The sequence below is a fragment of the Dendrobates tinctorius genome, unplaced genomic scaffold (genome assembly GCF_039654945.1).
Source record: "Dendrobates tinctorius isolate UK_male_01 unplaced genomic scaffold, ASM3965494v1 ptg000171l, whole genome shotgun sequence".
NCBI lineage: Eukaryota > Metazoa > Chordata > Amphibia > Anura > Dendrobatidae > Dendrobates > Dendrobates tinctorius.
The window spans coordinates 6290885-6308411 of record NW_027361838.1 but is presented as its reverse complement, the minus strand read 5'-3'; the positions used below and the strand labels follow the sequence as shown (position 1 = coordinate 6308411).

General features: G+C 42.0%; 1 protein-coding gene across 2 annotated transcripts in view; it reads right to left on the bottom strand.

Moving 5' to 3' along the window:
* Window positions 1-3546: 3546 nt before the first annotated feature.
* Window positions 3547-17527, bottom strand: part of ESCO1 (establishment of sister chromatid cohesion N-acetyltransferase 1) — a 44830-nt gene continuing 30849 nt past the window's right edge. For both annotated transcript variants that reach the window (XM_073550856.1, XM_073550857.1), the window contains exons 7-10: window positions 11837-11926; window positions 10734-10877; window positions 9511-9695; window positions 3547-5304 (exon numbers count right to left, since the gene is read on the bottom strand). In XM_073550856.1, coding sequence (XP_073406957.1) covers window positions 5154-5304; window positions 9511-9695; window positions 10734-10877; window positions 11837-11926 — 570 coding nt within the window. In that variant the 3' untranslated portion in view covers window positions 3547-5153. The remainder of the gene's footprint in view (window positions 5305-9510; window positions 9696-10733; window positions 10878-11836; window positions 11927-17527) is intronic.

Genomic DNA, 17527 nt, shown 5'->3' with positions numbered 1-17527 from the left:
TTCACAGGTCTTCCGCCTCTAGTTATCCAAAATTCTAAAATAGCATGGTCGCTACCTCCTAGGGTTCCAGGCACTTTTACCTCCTCAACCATTTCCTCCCTGTTTATAAGGATTAGATCCAAGGTAGCAGTTCCCCTTGTTTTCTCCCCTACCTTTTGGAAGATAAAGTTGTCAGCAAGAGAGGATAAGAATTTCCTTGACCTGTTAGTTTTGCCTGAGAGAGATTCCCAACAAATGTCTGGATAGTTGAAATCTCCCATGACAACTATGTCATATTTTTTGGAGAACTTGGCCATTTGATGCATAAAGAGTTCATCCACATCTTCAGCTTGCACAGGCGGCCTGTAGTAAATGCCTACAATGGTGTCCTTTCCATTGTTCTGTCCTTGTATTCTTACCCAAACAGTTTCCACAGAACTCCCAGTCTCTGAAGCTTCAATCTCTGTGCAGATATATGCGTTTCTAACATACAATGCAACACCCCCTCCTCGTTTATCAAGTCTGTTTCTTGCAAATAAGTTGTATCCTTCTAGTCTTGTATTCCAATCATGTGTATCGTCCCACCAAGTTTCAGTGATTCCAATGACATCATATTTCTTTTCCTGTGTTAGTAGTTCCAATTCTCCTTGTTTGTTGCCCATGCTTTGTGCATTAGTATAGAAACATTTTAGTTTGTGATTGGTTTCTCTTTCTCCAATATTTTTATTAATTAGATTCTTTCGTCTTTGTTCTTCCTTTCCACTTCTATTAGCAGAGTTCTCAATAGCATTTGTCAGGTGTATGGCTTTTTCTGGTCTTTTGCTTCCCTTCCCATGTCGTTCTAGTTTAAAGCTCTCCTTACAAGTGTAGCAAGGCGACTTCCAAATACATGCTTTCCAGTCTTCGTAAGGTGCACCCCATCTCTAGCAAGTAGTCCATCGTATAAGTAGTTCACTCCGTGATCCAGAAATCCAAATCGTTGCTGACGGCACCATCGACGTAGCCAGTTGTTCACCTGCAGAATCTTATTCCACCTCCTTGTTCCATGGCCATCCACTGGGAGGATGGAAGAGAAGACCACCTGCGCTCCCAGTTCTTTCACTTTCTTGCCTAAGTCTTCAAAGTCTCTGCAGATGGTTTCCAGGTCGTTTCTTGCGGTGTCATTTGTCCCCACATGTAGTAGCAGGAATGGGTAGTCATCTGTAGGTCTGAAGAGTCCTGATATCCTGTCAGACACATCTTTAATTTTTGAACCTGGAAGACAGCACATTTCTCTTGAAGTTATATCCGGTCTGCAGATAGCGGCCTCTGTTCCTCTCAACAGGGAATCCCCCCATGACCACCACTCTCCGTTTCTTCTTCACAACATTTTTCTTTCTCCATCCAGGAGGACTCTGAAGGCGTACAAGGTTGCTGTTTGTTGGCAAAGTCTTATCCTGATGTATTTCTTCATCATTTTCCTGCGTGAGAGCCTGGTACTGGTTCCTGAGCAGTATGGGTGCTGACTGCCTCCTGATCCTCCTGCTTCTCTGGGTCACATGTCTCCATTCCTCTGTTTCTTCAGGTGCACTTCGAATTTCTTCTCTTTCTGTAACATGAAGAGATAATTCTGCTCTGTCCAAGAACTCTTCACCTTCCTTAATGATCTTCAACGTAGCCAACCTCTCTTCGAGATTTTGCAACTTTTCCTCCAACAGGGACACAAGCTTGCATTTGTGGCATGTGAAGTTTGGCTTTTCCACTGGTAAGTCTGTGAACATGTAGCAAGAAATGCAGCTCACCAAATGGCTCCTGGCCTCTTCCATCTTGAGATTTCTTAAAAACGATGAAAGATGAGCCGGCGCGCGGTTTTTCCGATTTCCTCTTTTCAGCTGCAACGGCCAAAACCCAGTGATCGTTGAGCTCGCGGAGACTCTTCACTTATCCCAGAAGGCACTGGGAATATGCAAATGATCTCAAGACTCTTCCCCTGGTTTTCCGATTTCCTCTTTTCAGCTGCAACGGCCAAAACCCAGTGATCGTTGAGCTCGCGGAGACTCTTCACTTATCCCAGAAGGCACTGGGAATATGCAAATGATCTCCTCAAGGCTCTTCCCCTGGTTTTGTACAATAAGAAGCCTTATAAAAAAAAATAAAATTTTGCATTGCTTTATTCTGAAAGCTATAACTTATTTTTCTGCTGAGTTGTATGGCGGTTTGTTTTTTTTTGCGAGACAAGATGACATGACGTTTTCAGTGGTACCATGTTTATTTATATCCGTCTTTTTGATCGCGTTATTCCACTTTTTGTTCGGTGGAATGATAGGCAATAAACAATGCGTTATTTTATGGTATTCCTTAAAGGGGTTAACTAGTGGTACAGTTTTATAGGTCCGGGTGGTTGCGGACACGGCGATACTAAATATGTGTACTTTTATTGCTTAAGAGAATATATTTTGATTTTTAAAATATTTTCACAATTTTTTTTTTTATTTTTTACTTTTTTCTAACTTCTTTACTTTATCCCACTATGGGACTATCATTTTTTGCAGGCTGATTGCTGCTATAGCATGGAGATGCAGCAGCCTCTCCATGCTACAGAAACGGTCAGCTCTGCACGAAGACAAACTTACTCATGATGCACTGCACATGATCAGTAAGTTTGCTAGGTCTGGTGACCCGGATGTCGTCGACATCGGGTCACTTGGGCACCGATCAGGACCCAGTGTCATGCCGTGGGGTCTCCGATCCAAAGGCAGAGGGGATGTCAGCCCTCTGCTGGCTTCCGGAAAGCTGTGATCGCTCCCGACACTTTAACCTCCGAAATGCTGCAATTGAATACGGTCTGTGACCACTCCTGGCACTTCGTTCCGGGTGTCAACTATCAGAATCATCTGACACCCGGCAGCGATTGCGATGACGTAATGATCCTTCCCTGGTCAAATAGGCCGAGTGCACAAGGACAGAATATGTCAGAATGGGGTTAAAGGGAATCTGTAGGCACATTTTCGTCATTTAATCTGAGAGTAACATAATATAGGGAATAATCACTTAGTTTACTGGGTGCAGCAGTTGTGATACAGCTCTTAGCTGCAGCATTAAGCAGATTTGAGAACGCTGCCCCCACCCACACCAGACTGTGTACATTATCTATTTAAAGTGAGCTGCTTAACATAGGAGGGGCCGTGGTCAGACCAGGGCTCACATGCTGCTATAGTCCAGCAGTGATAATGCAGAGATGATAAAACCTTCATTCTAAGTAAAGGCAACACAGCAAAAAAGTTACATCCTTGAAATCTGTGATTCAGACCCTATTTCCTGCTATTTCCAGATTACATGGCAAAAACCTGCTGACAGAGTCCCTTTAAATGAGCGTTTTTCATATATCCCTACTACTTTTCAAGTCCTTAACGACCGGTCAATTTTTTTGTTCTTTGAAACTTTGCCTCCGACTTTCAGCCACCATAACATTATTTATTCACTGTTGTGGCTGAATGAAGCCTTGTCCTATAAAATCTGAAGCTGGATCCTGCCATCTTCCTCTAAAACAAATATCTGCATTAAATTTTGAAGGAAACGACAACACGATAAGTTGGAACTGGTTAGTTTAATAACAGTTTAAAAAGAAGCAAAAACATTATCAGGGAAGGAGAAAACAAAATGAAAATTAATTATTCTATACATTTACAGAAAAGGCCACAGCAGTTTATTAACATTCAGTATAAAAACCCTTAAAAAAAGAGTGACTGCTAAGAAGACTGGTAGTGCTCTGAAGTCCTCAGTGGTGCATACAAGTCACAAGACGCTTTACAAGGTGCCATGAGCTTCCTTGTGGCAATTAAAAGAAAGTTCTCCTGGTCACCTTGACCTTAAATCATAAAATGTGCTCTATTAAAATACAAATCAGGTATATATGTGACACATGCTGCTGCATTTCTCAAGAAAGTGTCAGTGTGTTATAAGTGCAGTACACATTATCCATCTTCTTTAGGGTGTCATACTGACCAACTAGTCATAAGCAACCATGTAACCAGAGAAATTAACTACGAAAGTTGAATTCTCTGATGCTCTGTCCAACGCCTCCCATTTTACAGTAAATCTCACCTTTTTATATGTTTGCATTTGCCATACCCGACAGTCTTTACAGTTGCCCATGCTCAGGAATTGTAGAGCCACACACAACTTTTAAAATGGGTTGTCCTACTGGGATAACCTTTCTTAAAATGCCATATACTGATCTCTTGCACCAGTGATATTCCAGCAGCGGACCTCCCAAGCTTTGTGCTACATTGTTATGTCACAAGAGCACAAGCAGCTAAGGGGGCCACAGTGCCAACACCTCTCCCAAGATTCTTCCAAAGGAAACGAGAGGGCAGCAGTTCACTAGCAGCCGCTGATTGTGATAACACACGAGCCCTAGAGTCAGTCACACAAGTCTCGGAAGACCCAGCACAGACAGTGCTGGAATGGTGCAAGCACGGAGTATATGGGGTTTTAATTTTACAAGGGAGAATATGGTATTTAAAAAGGGGTTGTCCTAGTAGTGGACAACCTCTAAGCTGCATTAAAGAATAATTCCATCTATCACATCATTCCACCATAGGGTATGAATCTTCTCTGACACTAATGTGACCTATAGGGAAACGTGCGCATGGAGTTATCATCATGAAACTGCTCAGTTTGGGGTGAAATGTGTGTATTTGGGTGTAGACTAGCACATTTGTTTTGGGAAAATGGGTCACGAAAATCACAATGTGTAATAGGCTCTTTGCATTTGACGTTGGTCACAAAACTCAAAAACACTATAAATGTCAAGGTAAATTAAAATGTCAAAATTAAACCACATGAAATAAAACCCCATGCACAAACCTATATACCCACATAAGGATCTTCAGTTCACTCCAGGTCTTCCTTCCTTACAAATTGTTTAGTCCACTATGAACAACTCATTTGCTGCATGTAAACATGACTAAAGAACTGTATAGAAAATACTTGAACTATGATCTTTTGGAAGAAAAAGATAACAAAATATTTGCTTTCAAAATTAAGCTTTTTCTCCCCCTTTCTGAATCTTTTTCCAGTTTTTACATTTACTAAAAAGAAGAACTCCCTTTGGGTGTTCACATCCTGAGCTCATATCTGTACGCATGATGCAAGCTTTGTCCGTAAGCTAAAGGAATGGCGACGTCCATCTTTCAACTCACTGGATGGTGTCCATTGACAAAGTTATAGATTAGGAACTGTCCAGTGCCACAGTAGCACGTGGCAAACAGCTTGCCATCTGGGGTCGGATCTGAAAATGCAATTTCGTCTTTGCTCAGGTGAGAGCCATATATAAAATGGTTCCTGCCAGATAAAAACAGAAAAGAAAGACCCATTACATACAGCTTAATGGCTACCCAAGTGCAGATAATGGGATTGTCCAATTTTTATTTATAAAGAAAAGGAATGGTTTAAATGCCTCCCCCACCCCAAAAAAAACAAAAAACAAAGAAAACGACACTTCTCATTACTATAGTCCAGCACCTTCACTAAATTGCAGAAGCGAGATCAGGCCAATTAATGAGGGTCTCACCTTTGGGACAGGATCTGCACTAAAACAGGGGTTTCCATTAAGTCTATAGCTTATTGGAATGTCTACATGTTGACTTTTTACATTTTTTTGGAAGAGCAGGCAGAGTTAGTGAAGTGATATATTTATTAGAACATAAAAAGACACATCAGGAAAATTAAACAAAATGCTGGCATTTCCTTAAGGCTAAGTGCACACGTACCGGAACTCTCGCGGAAATTACCGCGAGAATTCCGGAATTCCAGTCCGCGGGAAAATCGCATTTTAAATTCTCGCGATTTTCCCGCGGAAAAACTAGCATTTTGCAAGCGTATTTAGCTTGCAAAATGCTAGCGTTTTCCAAGCGATCTGTAGCATCGCTTGGAGAACTGATTGACAGGTTGGTCACACTCATCAAATATAGTGTTTGACAAGTGTGACCAACTTTTTACTACTGAGGCTGCCTATGCGGCATCAATAGTAAAAGATAGAATGTAAAAAAAAAAAAAAAAAAAAAAAAAAAAATAATAATACTGTTATTCTTACCTTCCGACGTCCCGCGCATCTGTTCCCAGTAATCCTTTGCGAAAATGCCCGCGATGACGTCCGTTCTCGCGGGATCGCGACGTCTCGCGGTCGTTCACGATGACGTCGCGCGAATGACTGCGAGACTTCGCGATCCCGCGAGATCGGACGCCATCGCGGGCATTTTCGCAAAGGATTACTGGGACCGGAGCGTGGAGAGAAGCGAGAATGCTGCGCAGGACGTCGGAGGGTGAGAATAACAATATTTTTTATTTTATAATTCTTTTAACAGGGATATGGTATCCAAAGCCTGGAGGACAGTCTCCTCTCCTCCGGACCGTGGGTACCATCCGCAATTGTTCTGCTTACTTTCCGCATGGTGTGCACAGCCACATGCAGGAAGTAAGCGGAACAATGCATTCCTATGGGTGCGGGATCGCCGCGATTCCGCAAAATAATGAGCATGCTGCGGTTTTTACCGCGAAGCGATTCCGCTGCGGTAAAAACCGCAGCATTAGCACAGCATTGCGGAATCCCATAGGAATGCATGGGATGCTTATTTTTCGCGTTTTCGCGGCAAAATCGCGCGGTTAAAACCGCCACGGAAACGCGAAAAAAACGCCACGTGTGAACTCAGCCTAAGAGTCTCTCTTAAAAGCTTGGTGGGTTCGCCCCTGGGAAAGACGTCATGTTGTCTACGTTCCCACAATGAACTTTTGATGTTGCAGATTGTATCTACATTTGAAACTAGCAGTTTACATATACTATATAAAAAAACATGCATGTTTTTCTCAATATCTGACGTGAAATCAGAATAAACGAGAGAGAGAGAGAGAGAGAGAGAGAGAGAGAGAGAGAGAGAGAGAGAGAGAATGTTTTACGGCATTTTTATTACTTACTGCAAAGTCAAAAGTTTACAAACATTTCATTAGTGTTTGGAACCATTGGACTTAAAACTTAATGACTTGGGTAAAACATTTGGGATATCCTTCCACAAGCTTCTCACAATAGTTAGGAGGAGTGGGCCCAAATTCTGACTGACAAATCTGGTGTAACTGATCCAGGTTTGTAGGTCGCATTCCTCGCACCTGCCTTTTCAGCTTTGCCCATAAATTTTCAACAGGATTGAGATCAGGGCTTTGTGATGGCCACTCCAAAACATTGAAGCAAAAAAGGAAGCACACTGCAGCGCCATAACATGCAAAAATGAAAAATGAATTGCATTACTGCATTAGAAATATGAAAAATTGAGAAAGTTTAGCGCATAAAATGGCCAAGTTATGTGTACCTGGAAGCCACGTTAAGGCATTTCTCGTTTTCCAGGTCCCCGTCTATGCCAATCCTCACTAAGACTGAAGTCTCCATTTGAATGGGAACCTATGAAAAATCCTCTTTTTAGACTGAAGTCTATATCTCTGTGGAGGGGAAGTGGCCCTGCTTTGATTAAAAACGCCTGCGGCTAACAGGTGGAGTGCTCAGTCAGAAAGCAAATGAATACAAATTTCAAAAACTGACTGTCACATCCAAGCATAAACATTGTGTGAACAGGTGCTTAACCTAGTGAGTCACCAAAATCTCCAAAACATTGACTTTATCCTTAAACCACTTTGTTACCGTTTTGGCAGTATTGTTCGGGTCACTGTCTATTTGGAAGACCCATTTCCGCCCAAGCTTTAACTTCCTGGCTGATGTCTTGAGATGTTGCTTCAGTATTGCCGCATAATCTTTTCTCATAATGCCATCTATTTTGTGTAGTGCACCAAGTCCCTTCTTAAGCAAAACAACCCCACAACATGATGCTGCCTCGCTCGTGTTTCACAGGTGGGATGGTGTCCTTAGGCTTCCAAGCTTCTCCCTTTTTCCTCCAAACGTAACGATGGTCATTATGCCCAAAAAGTTCAATTTTAGTTTCATCAGACCACAGCACATGTCTCCAAAAATTAAGGTATTTGTTCCTGTGTGCAGTTGCAAACATTAATCTGGCTTTTTTATGTTTCTTTTGGAGTAATGGCTTCTTCCTCGCAGAGTGGCTTTTCAGCCCATGTTGATACAGTACTCGTTTCACTGTGGATATTGACACAATCTTACCAGTTTCCGCCATCATATACACAAGGTCTTTTGCCACTGTCCTTGGGTTGATATGCACATGTCGTACCAAAGCGCGATCAAAGAAGCAGTGTGTTTCAGGTGTGCATTAAAATACATCCACAGTTGTGTCTTCAGTGAACTCAGATGTTGGCAAAAAACCTGAACCTTCCAAACGCATGACATCATCATATGGGCAGTTCACAACTGTTTAAAAGCCTAGGAATCTTAATCTATGAAAACTTTGACTTTGCAGTTAATAATAAAAATGCCTTACACCATTCGCTCTCATTATTCTGGCATTTGGCAAATATTAATAATTATGGTTAACCTAATTGACCTAAAACAAGAAAGGTTTATTCTGATTTTATGTCAGATGTTTCAACTGTATTACGCAAATTAAATTACTTGCATTTTTAATTTTGGTAATTTATGGCATTTGGCTTGAAGAAACTTTATTGATACAGTCATGTGCATATCACATGCACTTTTACTGCATTTCCGCAGTGAAAACTCACTTTACAACGCATGTGCATTTTTACTTGTGGATTTTCTGCATCTATGGGGAAAATCTGTATATAAAAACTCAGTGTGCCGGCAAAAGAAATTGATATGTTTCAAATCTAAAACCCACACCGCAGGTCAGTTTAAATGGAGTATAAAAAAAATAAATAAAAAAAGCACAGTGTGCATGAGATTTCTATAAATCCCATCTACTTTGCTGGAACTGTAAGACATTTGACACAGCAAAATACAGAGCAAATGTAAGCGGCATAAAAAACACATTGTAGGAATAACAGCCAAAAAGGAACATCTTAGCCCTAACCCCTAAGAAAAACAAAATCACAGGCGCCTTAATTGATAGGAGCTATGCTGTGAGGTGTCTGGGAAAACATGATTTTTAAAGGAGCTGACAGACTCCCTTTAAAACTATAAGTAGCTGAATTTGTATTTTGTGGTTAAAGGCGTTTTCCCACAAACAAGGTATATTTTAGTCAATAGATTTTGGTATAAAAATAAGTTCCACAATTGGATGTTGAGAAAAAAAAAAAAAAATAAAAAATAATAATAATAATATGCTCCTGTCTGAGATAATCTTATAAATGTGCCCCTACTGTGTAATGGCAGGGGAGGAAACAAGAGAATATACTGACAGGACAGCATGGGATCACAGCTGCTTCTTTCTGTGAGGTAAAACATTTCCCCACCTGTTTTTTTTCATGTCACTTCTGTAATATCAGTCATAATCAGTCCAGAACTCACATGTTTGTGTGAACCTGGCCTTACACAAGTAACTTGCTCTCCCACTCAGTATTCACATAGGAATCCTAATAGTGGGAATGTTTGCTGCCCTCTTTTCCCTTCCTTTCTCCTTGAGAAAGCAGCATTACCTCAAACATTCAAGCATCCTGGAGGCAATTTTCTTTCGTCGCATCATGGAGAATACCCAGATACGGCTGACTCCGCAGATAGCGGGCTCAGGGGTGGTGGAACAACACCAAGCTTTCACTCGCTCAGAAATTATTCGATCTTTGTCACAATTTTCACTTGTAATATCTTCAATTACCCTGTAACCCTGCAAAAAAAAAAAAAAATAATGTCATCAGGAAAATTGACAGGTTGCTACTGCTCTTGTAGTCTGGTTATATGACATATAGTACTAGGCACATCCCAGTACAACTGCCTGCCGTTCTCAGCTGAGAACCGAATTACGGCATGTTCAGGTCACAAAAAGCGGATTTGCAATCAGAAAAGACACCACTGACCAATTACAGCCTTGGGTTTACAGCTGGCACTGCCGGGAACATGTAGGAGGACAGACTACTGATTGAGGGATACATCACAGAAAAAGCAGCCATACTTACCAATACCTGGGCACAATGCCAAAATACTGCATAATGCAGGCAGGCCCGGCGGTGTGAGGTGAAGGTAAAACTGGTCTACTGATGAACCACTCACACACCCACCTCCATGGGGACAGAGGTGGTTGCTTAGTATTATACAGGCAGTTGTTCAGTGTCTGGAGAGGAACACTCCAGAAGTGTTTTGTTTATGCCTGAACCGTGGGTGTTGCTAACCTTGAGCGGGCCGAACCCCGCTAATACAAGGACTGTGCATAGTGCTACTGTTTTGCTTTTTTTGCCCAGAGGGCCTGGTTTACTTTGTGCTACAGTTTGATTTAGGCAGCACCTGAATAAACTAAGCGCAATAGCTACATCACTATACTGCAAGACACAGACTGATATCCTACACAAACCTTATCCGTGTGCCTCCATATACGATACAACCTCCCCTTGGATGGTCAGAATTTTGCACCTGTTTTGTCTCCACCTTTTATGAATGGGGCCTGTCTGCATCCTGCAGTGCATTAGTATTGTGGCCAGGAATTGACAAGTATGGCTGCGTTATTCTGTAATGTCCATGGAGTACAACTCTGTCAGGTCACTAAAAAGGACATCAAATCCAGAGTACTGACTGGACGGCTTGAGCTGTAGTCCACAGCGTGCAGACTGTAAGGACAGGTGACAAACACTTTGGAGATGCAACCATTTTAATATAGTTATAATTAGTTGGTGTAGAGACGTGAACAGCAATGTTCATCAGGAATATTTACCCACTGAATATGTTCCGCTATCAAACATCCTACAACTTTCTTATCACTACTAATGAACAGCAGCGTCTTTGTCCTGGAAAGGAGTTGTAGAGGGACCTGCTGGAACCCTAGATCATTATCCACCATTTCTCTGATCTCCTCGACCTGGAATAAAAACAAAATATATGAATTATTAGTATTTCACCTAAAATACCAAGAGACAGAGATATGAAGGAGTGGGCAGTTAGGCTGTGTCCAATACCAATCTGCAAATCCCCTGCCAATTGTCCTTTGAGCTTGGAAAAGGAGGAAAATGAAGTATAGGGACGTTTTGGAAGTAGTGAAATATCTGGAATGTCCACACTTTACCCTGCACTGAGGTTTTAAAACGTCAACGCAGAGTAAAACTTCTCAACAAGCCTTGTGTATACATCATAGAAAGCACAGTTGGGGCTGCCTCTTCCGGACCCAGTGATCAAGTGATTACTTGGTATAGGGACAATGCAGGAGCTGCGGAGTCCTAACATTGCTAAGGAAAGGAGAACAGAATTTAAAAACACTTTTTAGCATTTCATTGTGGTCATTAAAAAAGAAAATACCGTATTTTTCGGACTATAAGATGCACTTTTTTCCTCCCAAAACGTGGAGGAAAATGGGGAGTCTGTCTTATAGTCCAGATGTACTGGCTCTGGCGGGGGAGTGGTTTCCGCAGAGCAGTGGGTCACAGAGGCAGGAGCCGGCGTCACCGGCTAACTCCTGTGCTCACTGCTTAAGAGAAATGAATATTCACTGCATTCCACGCCCATATTCATTTCTTTTTGGCATCCTGGTATGATTGGCTCCATCCCATTCCTGGAATGATTGGCCCTATCCCGATCCTGGTATGCATGGCCCCATTAAAAAAAAACCAAACCATTACACTTACCTTCCTCCGTTCCCTCGCAGCGTCCCGAGAGAGATTCAACCTAGTGACAGATTCCTTTTAACATCCATTTTTCTTTTTTTAAGTCTACCCATGAGACTTTAACCTATGATCGTTGTGTATTATAGTTAATTTTCAGTCTTAGACCCTTTTCATATTTATTTTTTTATTTATTTAGTTTAGCAAGAGAGACTCAGTTTACCTTTTTAAGAGCGTACTTCGGATCATCTGGCAATACCATTATTATTTTGCCATCAGGGTATTCAGCCACAATCCTCTCCTTCTTCCATCCCTTGCCGGGGGAAAAAAATGAGTTACCATTTTAGTATCTGATGAATGGTCTGAATAGTTATATTTGCTATTCAATGGCAACCTGCAAGGACAGTAGGTAGCCAGTTCTCTTTGCGTGCTTTTTTCATATTTTAACAGCAGTAACCATTTATTTTGACCATCATATTTGCAGAGCACCTAATTTCTCTGTTGGCGGGAACAAGACATTAGGATGCACCATTTTTAACAGCCAGGATCAAAAAAGTAAATTAAGCAATACAAGTGGGACATACGGCACTGTGCAAAAGATTTTCGCAAGTGTGAAAAAAAATGTTGAAACAGAAAAAATAGAACAGCCAGCTCACCACAACCACCGCAGAAACCTCGGAACTTCGTCCAGACAGACGTGGAATCAATGACGAGTAAAGGAGAATCTGTAGTTCCAGCTGCGCAAAAACCACTTCAATTTATTAACCCCTTCGCACCCGAGCCTGTTTTTGCCTTCATGATCGGGCCAATTTTTTCAATTCTGACCAGTGTCACTTTATGAGGTCATAACTCTAGAACGCTTCAACGGATCCTACTGATTCTGACATTGTTTTCTCATGACATATTGTACTTCATGACGGTGGTAAAATTTTTTAGATATGATCTGCGCTTTTGTTAAAAAAAAAAATCAAAATTTGGCGAAAATTTAGAAAATGTTGCAATTTTCAAACTTTTAATTTTTATGCCCTTAAATCAGAGTGATATCGCACAAAATAGTTAAATAACATTTCCCACATGTCTAGTTTACATCTGCACAATTTTGGAAACAATTTTTTTTTTTTTTGTTAGGAAGTTATAAGGGTTAAAAGTTGACCAGCGATTTCTCATTTTTACAACAAAATTTGCAACACCATTTTTTTAGGGACCACCTCACATTTGAAGTGAGTTTGGGGGGGTCAATATGACAGAAAATACCCAAAAGTGACACCATTCTAAAAACTACACCTCTCCATGTACTCAAAACCACATTCAAGAAGTTTATTAACCCTTCAGGTGCTTCACATGAATGAATGGAATATGGAAGGAAAAAATAAACATTTAACTTTTTTTCACAAACCTTTTACTTCAAAACCATTTTTTTTTTTATTTTCACAAGTGTAAAAAGAGAAAATGAACCACAAAATTTTTTGTGCAATTTCTCCCGAATACGCCAATACCCCGTATGTGGGGCTAAACCACTGTTTGAGCACACGGCAGAGCTCAGAACGGAAGGAGTGCCGTTTGACTTTTTCAATGCAGAATTGGCTGGAATTGAGATCGGATGCCATGTCGCATTTGGAGAGCCCCTTATGTACCTAAACAGTGGAAACCCCCCACAAGTAATAATAATCTTTATTTTTTATTTATAATAATCTTTATTTTTATATAGCGCTAACATATTCCGCAGCGCTTTACAGTTTGCACACATTTTCATCACTGTCCCCGATGGGGGCTCACAATCTAAATTCCCTATCAGTATGTCTTTGGAGTGACCCCATTTTGGAAATTAGACCCCCCAAGGGACTTATCTAGATGTGTGGTGAGCACTTTGAACCCCCAAGTGTTTCACTAAAGTTTATAATATAGAGCCGTGAAAATAAAAAAAAAAAATTTTTTTTCCACAAAAATGATCTTTTAGCCTCCAATTTTTATTTTCCTAAGGGTAACAGGAGAAATTGGACCCTAAGAGTTGTTGTCCAATTTGTCCTGAGTACGGTAGTACCCCATATGTGGGAGAAAACTACTGTTTGGGCACACGGTGGGGCTCGGAAGGGAAGTAGTTACGTTCTGAAATGCAGACTTTGATGGAATGGTCTGTGGGCGTCATATTGCATTTACAGAGCCCCTGATGTACCTAAACAGTGGAAACCCCCAATTCTAATTCCAACCCTAACCCCAACACACCCCTAACCCTAATCTCATCCCTAACCATAACCCTAACCAAAAACCTAACACCAACACACCCATAACCTTAATCCCAGCCCTAGCCCTAACCCGTGTACCTGCTTTTTTTTTCTTTACTTTTTTTTATTTTTGTGACAAGATTGCTGCCCTGCGATCTGACTCATAGTAACGCCACTTCTCCTCTGATCTCACACTGACAGATGATCAGAGGTGAAGCAGCGTTACGATGTGACAAGATCGCTGCCTGGCACATAACGCGACTTCTCCTCTGATCTCACAATGACAGATGATCAGAGGAGAAGCAGCGTTACTGTGTGACAAGATCGCTGCCTGGCACAGCTGTGCCAGGCAGCGATCTAGTCACACAGTAACGCTGCTTCACCTCTGATCATCTGTCAGTGTTAGATCAGAGGAGAAGCCACGTTACAATGAGTGAGATCGCCGGGAAACAAGCAGCTTTCCCAGCGATCGCTGTTGAGTTCATTTTCCCCTTCGCCACTGAGGTCTGGTGAACTCACTCTTCTGGTAAAGGAAGGTAGTGATCCTGATTATCAAGCACCTGAGCCTAATGATGATGACTGGCTGAGTGGAGTCACGGACTGGATATAAGGCTGCCGACGCCCTTCTGCCCTGCGCGTGATTTCTCTGTGGAATTCTAGGAGACCAGTCTGATTCCTGCTCCTCAAAAGCTAAGTTTTCTGCTTTGCCTTTTAGTTTTGGTTTGCCTTGCTTTTCTGGTTTCTGCCATTCCCTGCTGGGGTGAGCTGAATTCCTTTTTGCCTGTTGCTCTGTCTTCAGAAAATTCCTGAGTACTGACATAGTCTTTTTGAAGCCTAGCGTCTTCAGGGCCTTTTTCTCTGTCAGTCTGTTGGCTCTTATTTTCATAGGGTTTTTCACGGATTGCAGACAGCAGCCTTCCTATCCTGTCCTATCTAGTTAGCTTGGGCCCCATCTTTTGCTCAGTCTGTCTGTGTTAGTGTTTTTTCTTTTTGCTTCACCGTCATTATATGTTGGAGGCTGCCTATTGCTTTGGGGTCTGCTCTGGGGCAGTTTAGATTTCCCTTTCTGTCTTTAGGCTATGTAGTTCTCCGGCTGTGATCGAAGGGTCTAGGGCATCGTAGGAACCCCCCACGGCTACTGCTAGTTGTGTTGATAGGTTCAGGGGTCTGCAATCAGATAGCTGCCAACTTCTCTGGACTTAGCTAGCATTTCTGTTTTTGCCTCCTACGGTGACTCATTCATAACAGATCGCTCACATTTGCTGCTGTGACGCTGACGTCATCAGGACCTGAACCAATCAGGTCTCGATGACGTCGGGGGTCCCAGCATGCATTGTGCACCGGGATCCCCGCATTGTAAGGTATGTGGGGGTCCCGGGGGGCACAAAACCGCCGACAGTAGATAAACGTCGGCGCTGCACAAAACCCAGCAAGCGCCAACGTTTATCTACTGTGGGCGGTCGGGAAGAGGTTAATGTTCAGTAAAACAGAATGTCAAATGACAAAGTCTCTCCAAGAAATGCCAATACAGATAGGACAGGTTTCAGGCTTTACGCGTTTCGATCTGTGCGATCTTTATCAAAAGCCAAAGATGGTTTTTGATAAAGATCGCACAGATCGAAACGCGTAAAGCCTGAAACCTGTCCTATGTGTATTGGCATTTCTTGGAGAGACTTTGTCATTTGACATTCTGTTTTACTGAACATTAATAAAGTTGAAGTGGTTTTTACGCAGCTGGAACTACAGATTCTCCTTTACTCGAAAAAAAATGTTGCAAAGTAGGAATGCTTTCAAAATTAGAAGTGTTATTAGTTTATTTTTGAACAATTAACAAAATGCAAAGTGAATGAATAAAATAGAAATCTGAATCAAATCAATATTTGATGTGACCAACCTTGGTCTTCAAAAAAAAAAAAAAAAAAAAAAAAAATCAATTTTTCTCAGTACAATTTTGAGGAGTTTTTGAATGAACTTGCCTGGGAGGTTGTCCCAAACATGTTGGAGAACCAAGTACAGATTTTCTCTTGATATGGGCTTGAACAAATCCTTCTGTCTTTTCATATAATTCCAGACACAGTAATATGGCCACCACACAACCCTGATCTCAACATCATCACGCTAAAGATAGTTCTCAATGACATTGACTGCAGAATACATTTGGGGCCAATCAGACGCCTCCCTGATGCTATAGCATGATGGTAAAGCATTTACCTTTATTTCTCAATTGAGGAGAAGACCCCATTAATTGTTTCAAAGTTCCCAAGTCAGGTTGCTGAAATGCAGCCCCCAACTTGCAAAAACCCTTCACCATGCTTCATTTTCACGGTTGCCGGCAGACACTCTGACGGATCGCACAGGGGAAGAGGGTGTCAACTTCGCTCTCCTCGGGGGAGGGGAGAGCAGGACCCAGCAGGCATCGGCTCTCCGGTGCCACCACTTGCCCCAGGTCAGTCAGGGAACTGCACCGAGGGCAAATAGTCGCTGGAAAGGCTGCCCTTATAGGTACAAGTTCATGAGGCGCTCCCAGTGAGGAGGGAATATATATCACCAGTCCAGGCAGAGGCGATATAGATATATATCTATATCTCACGGCCTTCACTGCCAGAAGTTCTTCACTAAACAGTATGGTTTGCTGCCACCAGTTCCTTGTTCGAAATAAGCCCAGTCCGACAGCAGGCTTATATCAGGTCAGAAACCAACCCAAGTAGCGTATAATAACTAACGGAGCATGTGGACGTGAGGATTCGTGAATCGAGATAAAAGAGCAGCCCCAAGATTAATTTTATAAATCGACGAAAGGTCACTAGAAATATACAGGCATGTATTTACAGAACAATATACAGGTATACAGTCAAGAGTGTAGTACAAGGGTAGGGTATTGATAGATTGTAATTACTGTGTTATGTAGCATGTGACCACAGGGAGGCGCTGCTGGATCACAGGCCCAAATCTTAGTAACGGGCTTTCCTAGCTGTGTCAAGTAACGGATCCTCCTGCCTGTAGAAAAACTAAGCTCTAAATGAGGAGCTGCTTCTCATCTCCTAGGCTGCTCCCTCCCACACTCTGTGCCCACCCCTGGACTTGTGCAGCCTCTCTACTCCCATATCCGAGTATGATTTTCTGTCCAGAACCGTGGAGGCTCATAGCTTTCCGCCCGAAGCTCTGAATGGAACGGCAGCAATGCCACTGGATTCTGCTGGATTTTGTCTGCGCAGGGAGACCAAATATGCCTACCATACAGTTAGGTCCATATATATTTAGACAGAGACAACATTTTTCTAATTTTGGTTCTAGACATTACTACAATGAATTTTAAGCAAAACAATTCAGACGCAGTTGAGGTTCAGACTTTCAGCTTTCATTTGAGGGTATCCACATTAGAATTGGATGAAGGGTTTAGGAGTTTCAGCTCCTTAACATGTGCCACCCTGTTTTTAAAGGGACCAAAAGTAAATTGGACCACTGACTTTCATGGACAGGTGTGGGCAATCCCTTCGTTATGTCATTTTCAATTAAGCAGATAAAAGGCCTGGAGTTGATTTGAGGTGTGGTGCTTGCATTTGGAAGGTTTTGCTGTGAAGGAAACATGCGGTCAAAGGAGCTCTCCATGCAGGTGAAACAAGCCATCCTTAAGCTGCAAAAACAGAAAAAACCCATCCGAGAAATTGTAGGAGTGGCAAAATCTACAGTTT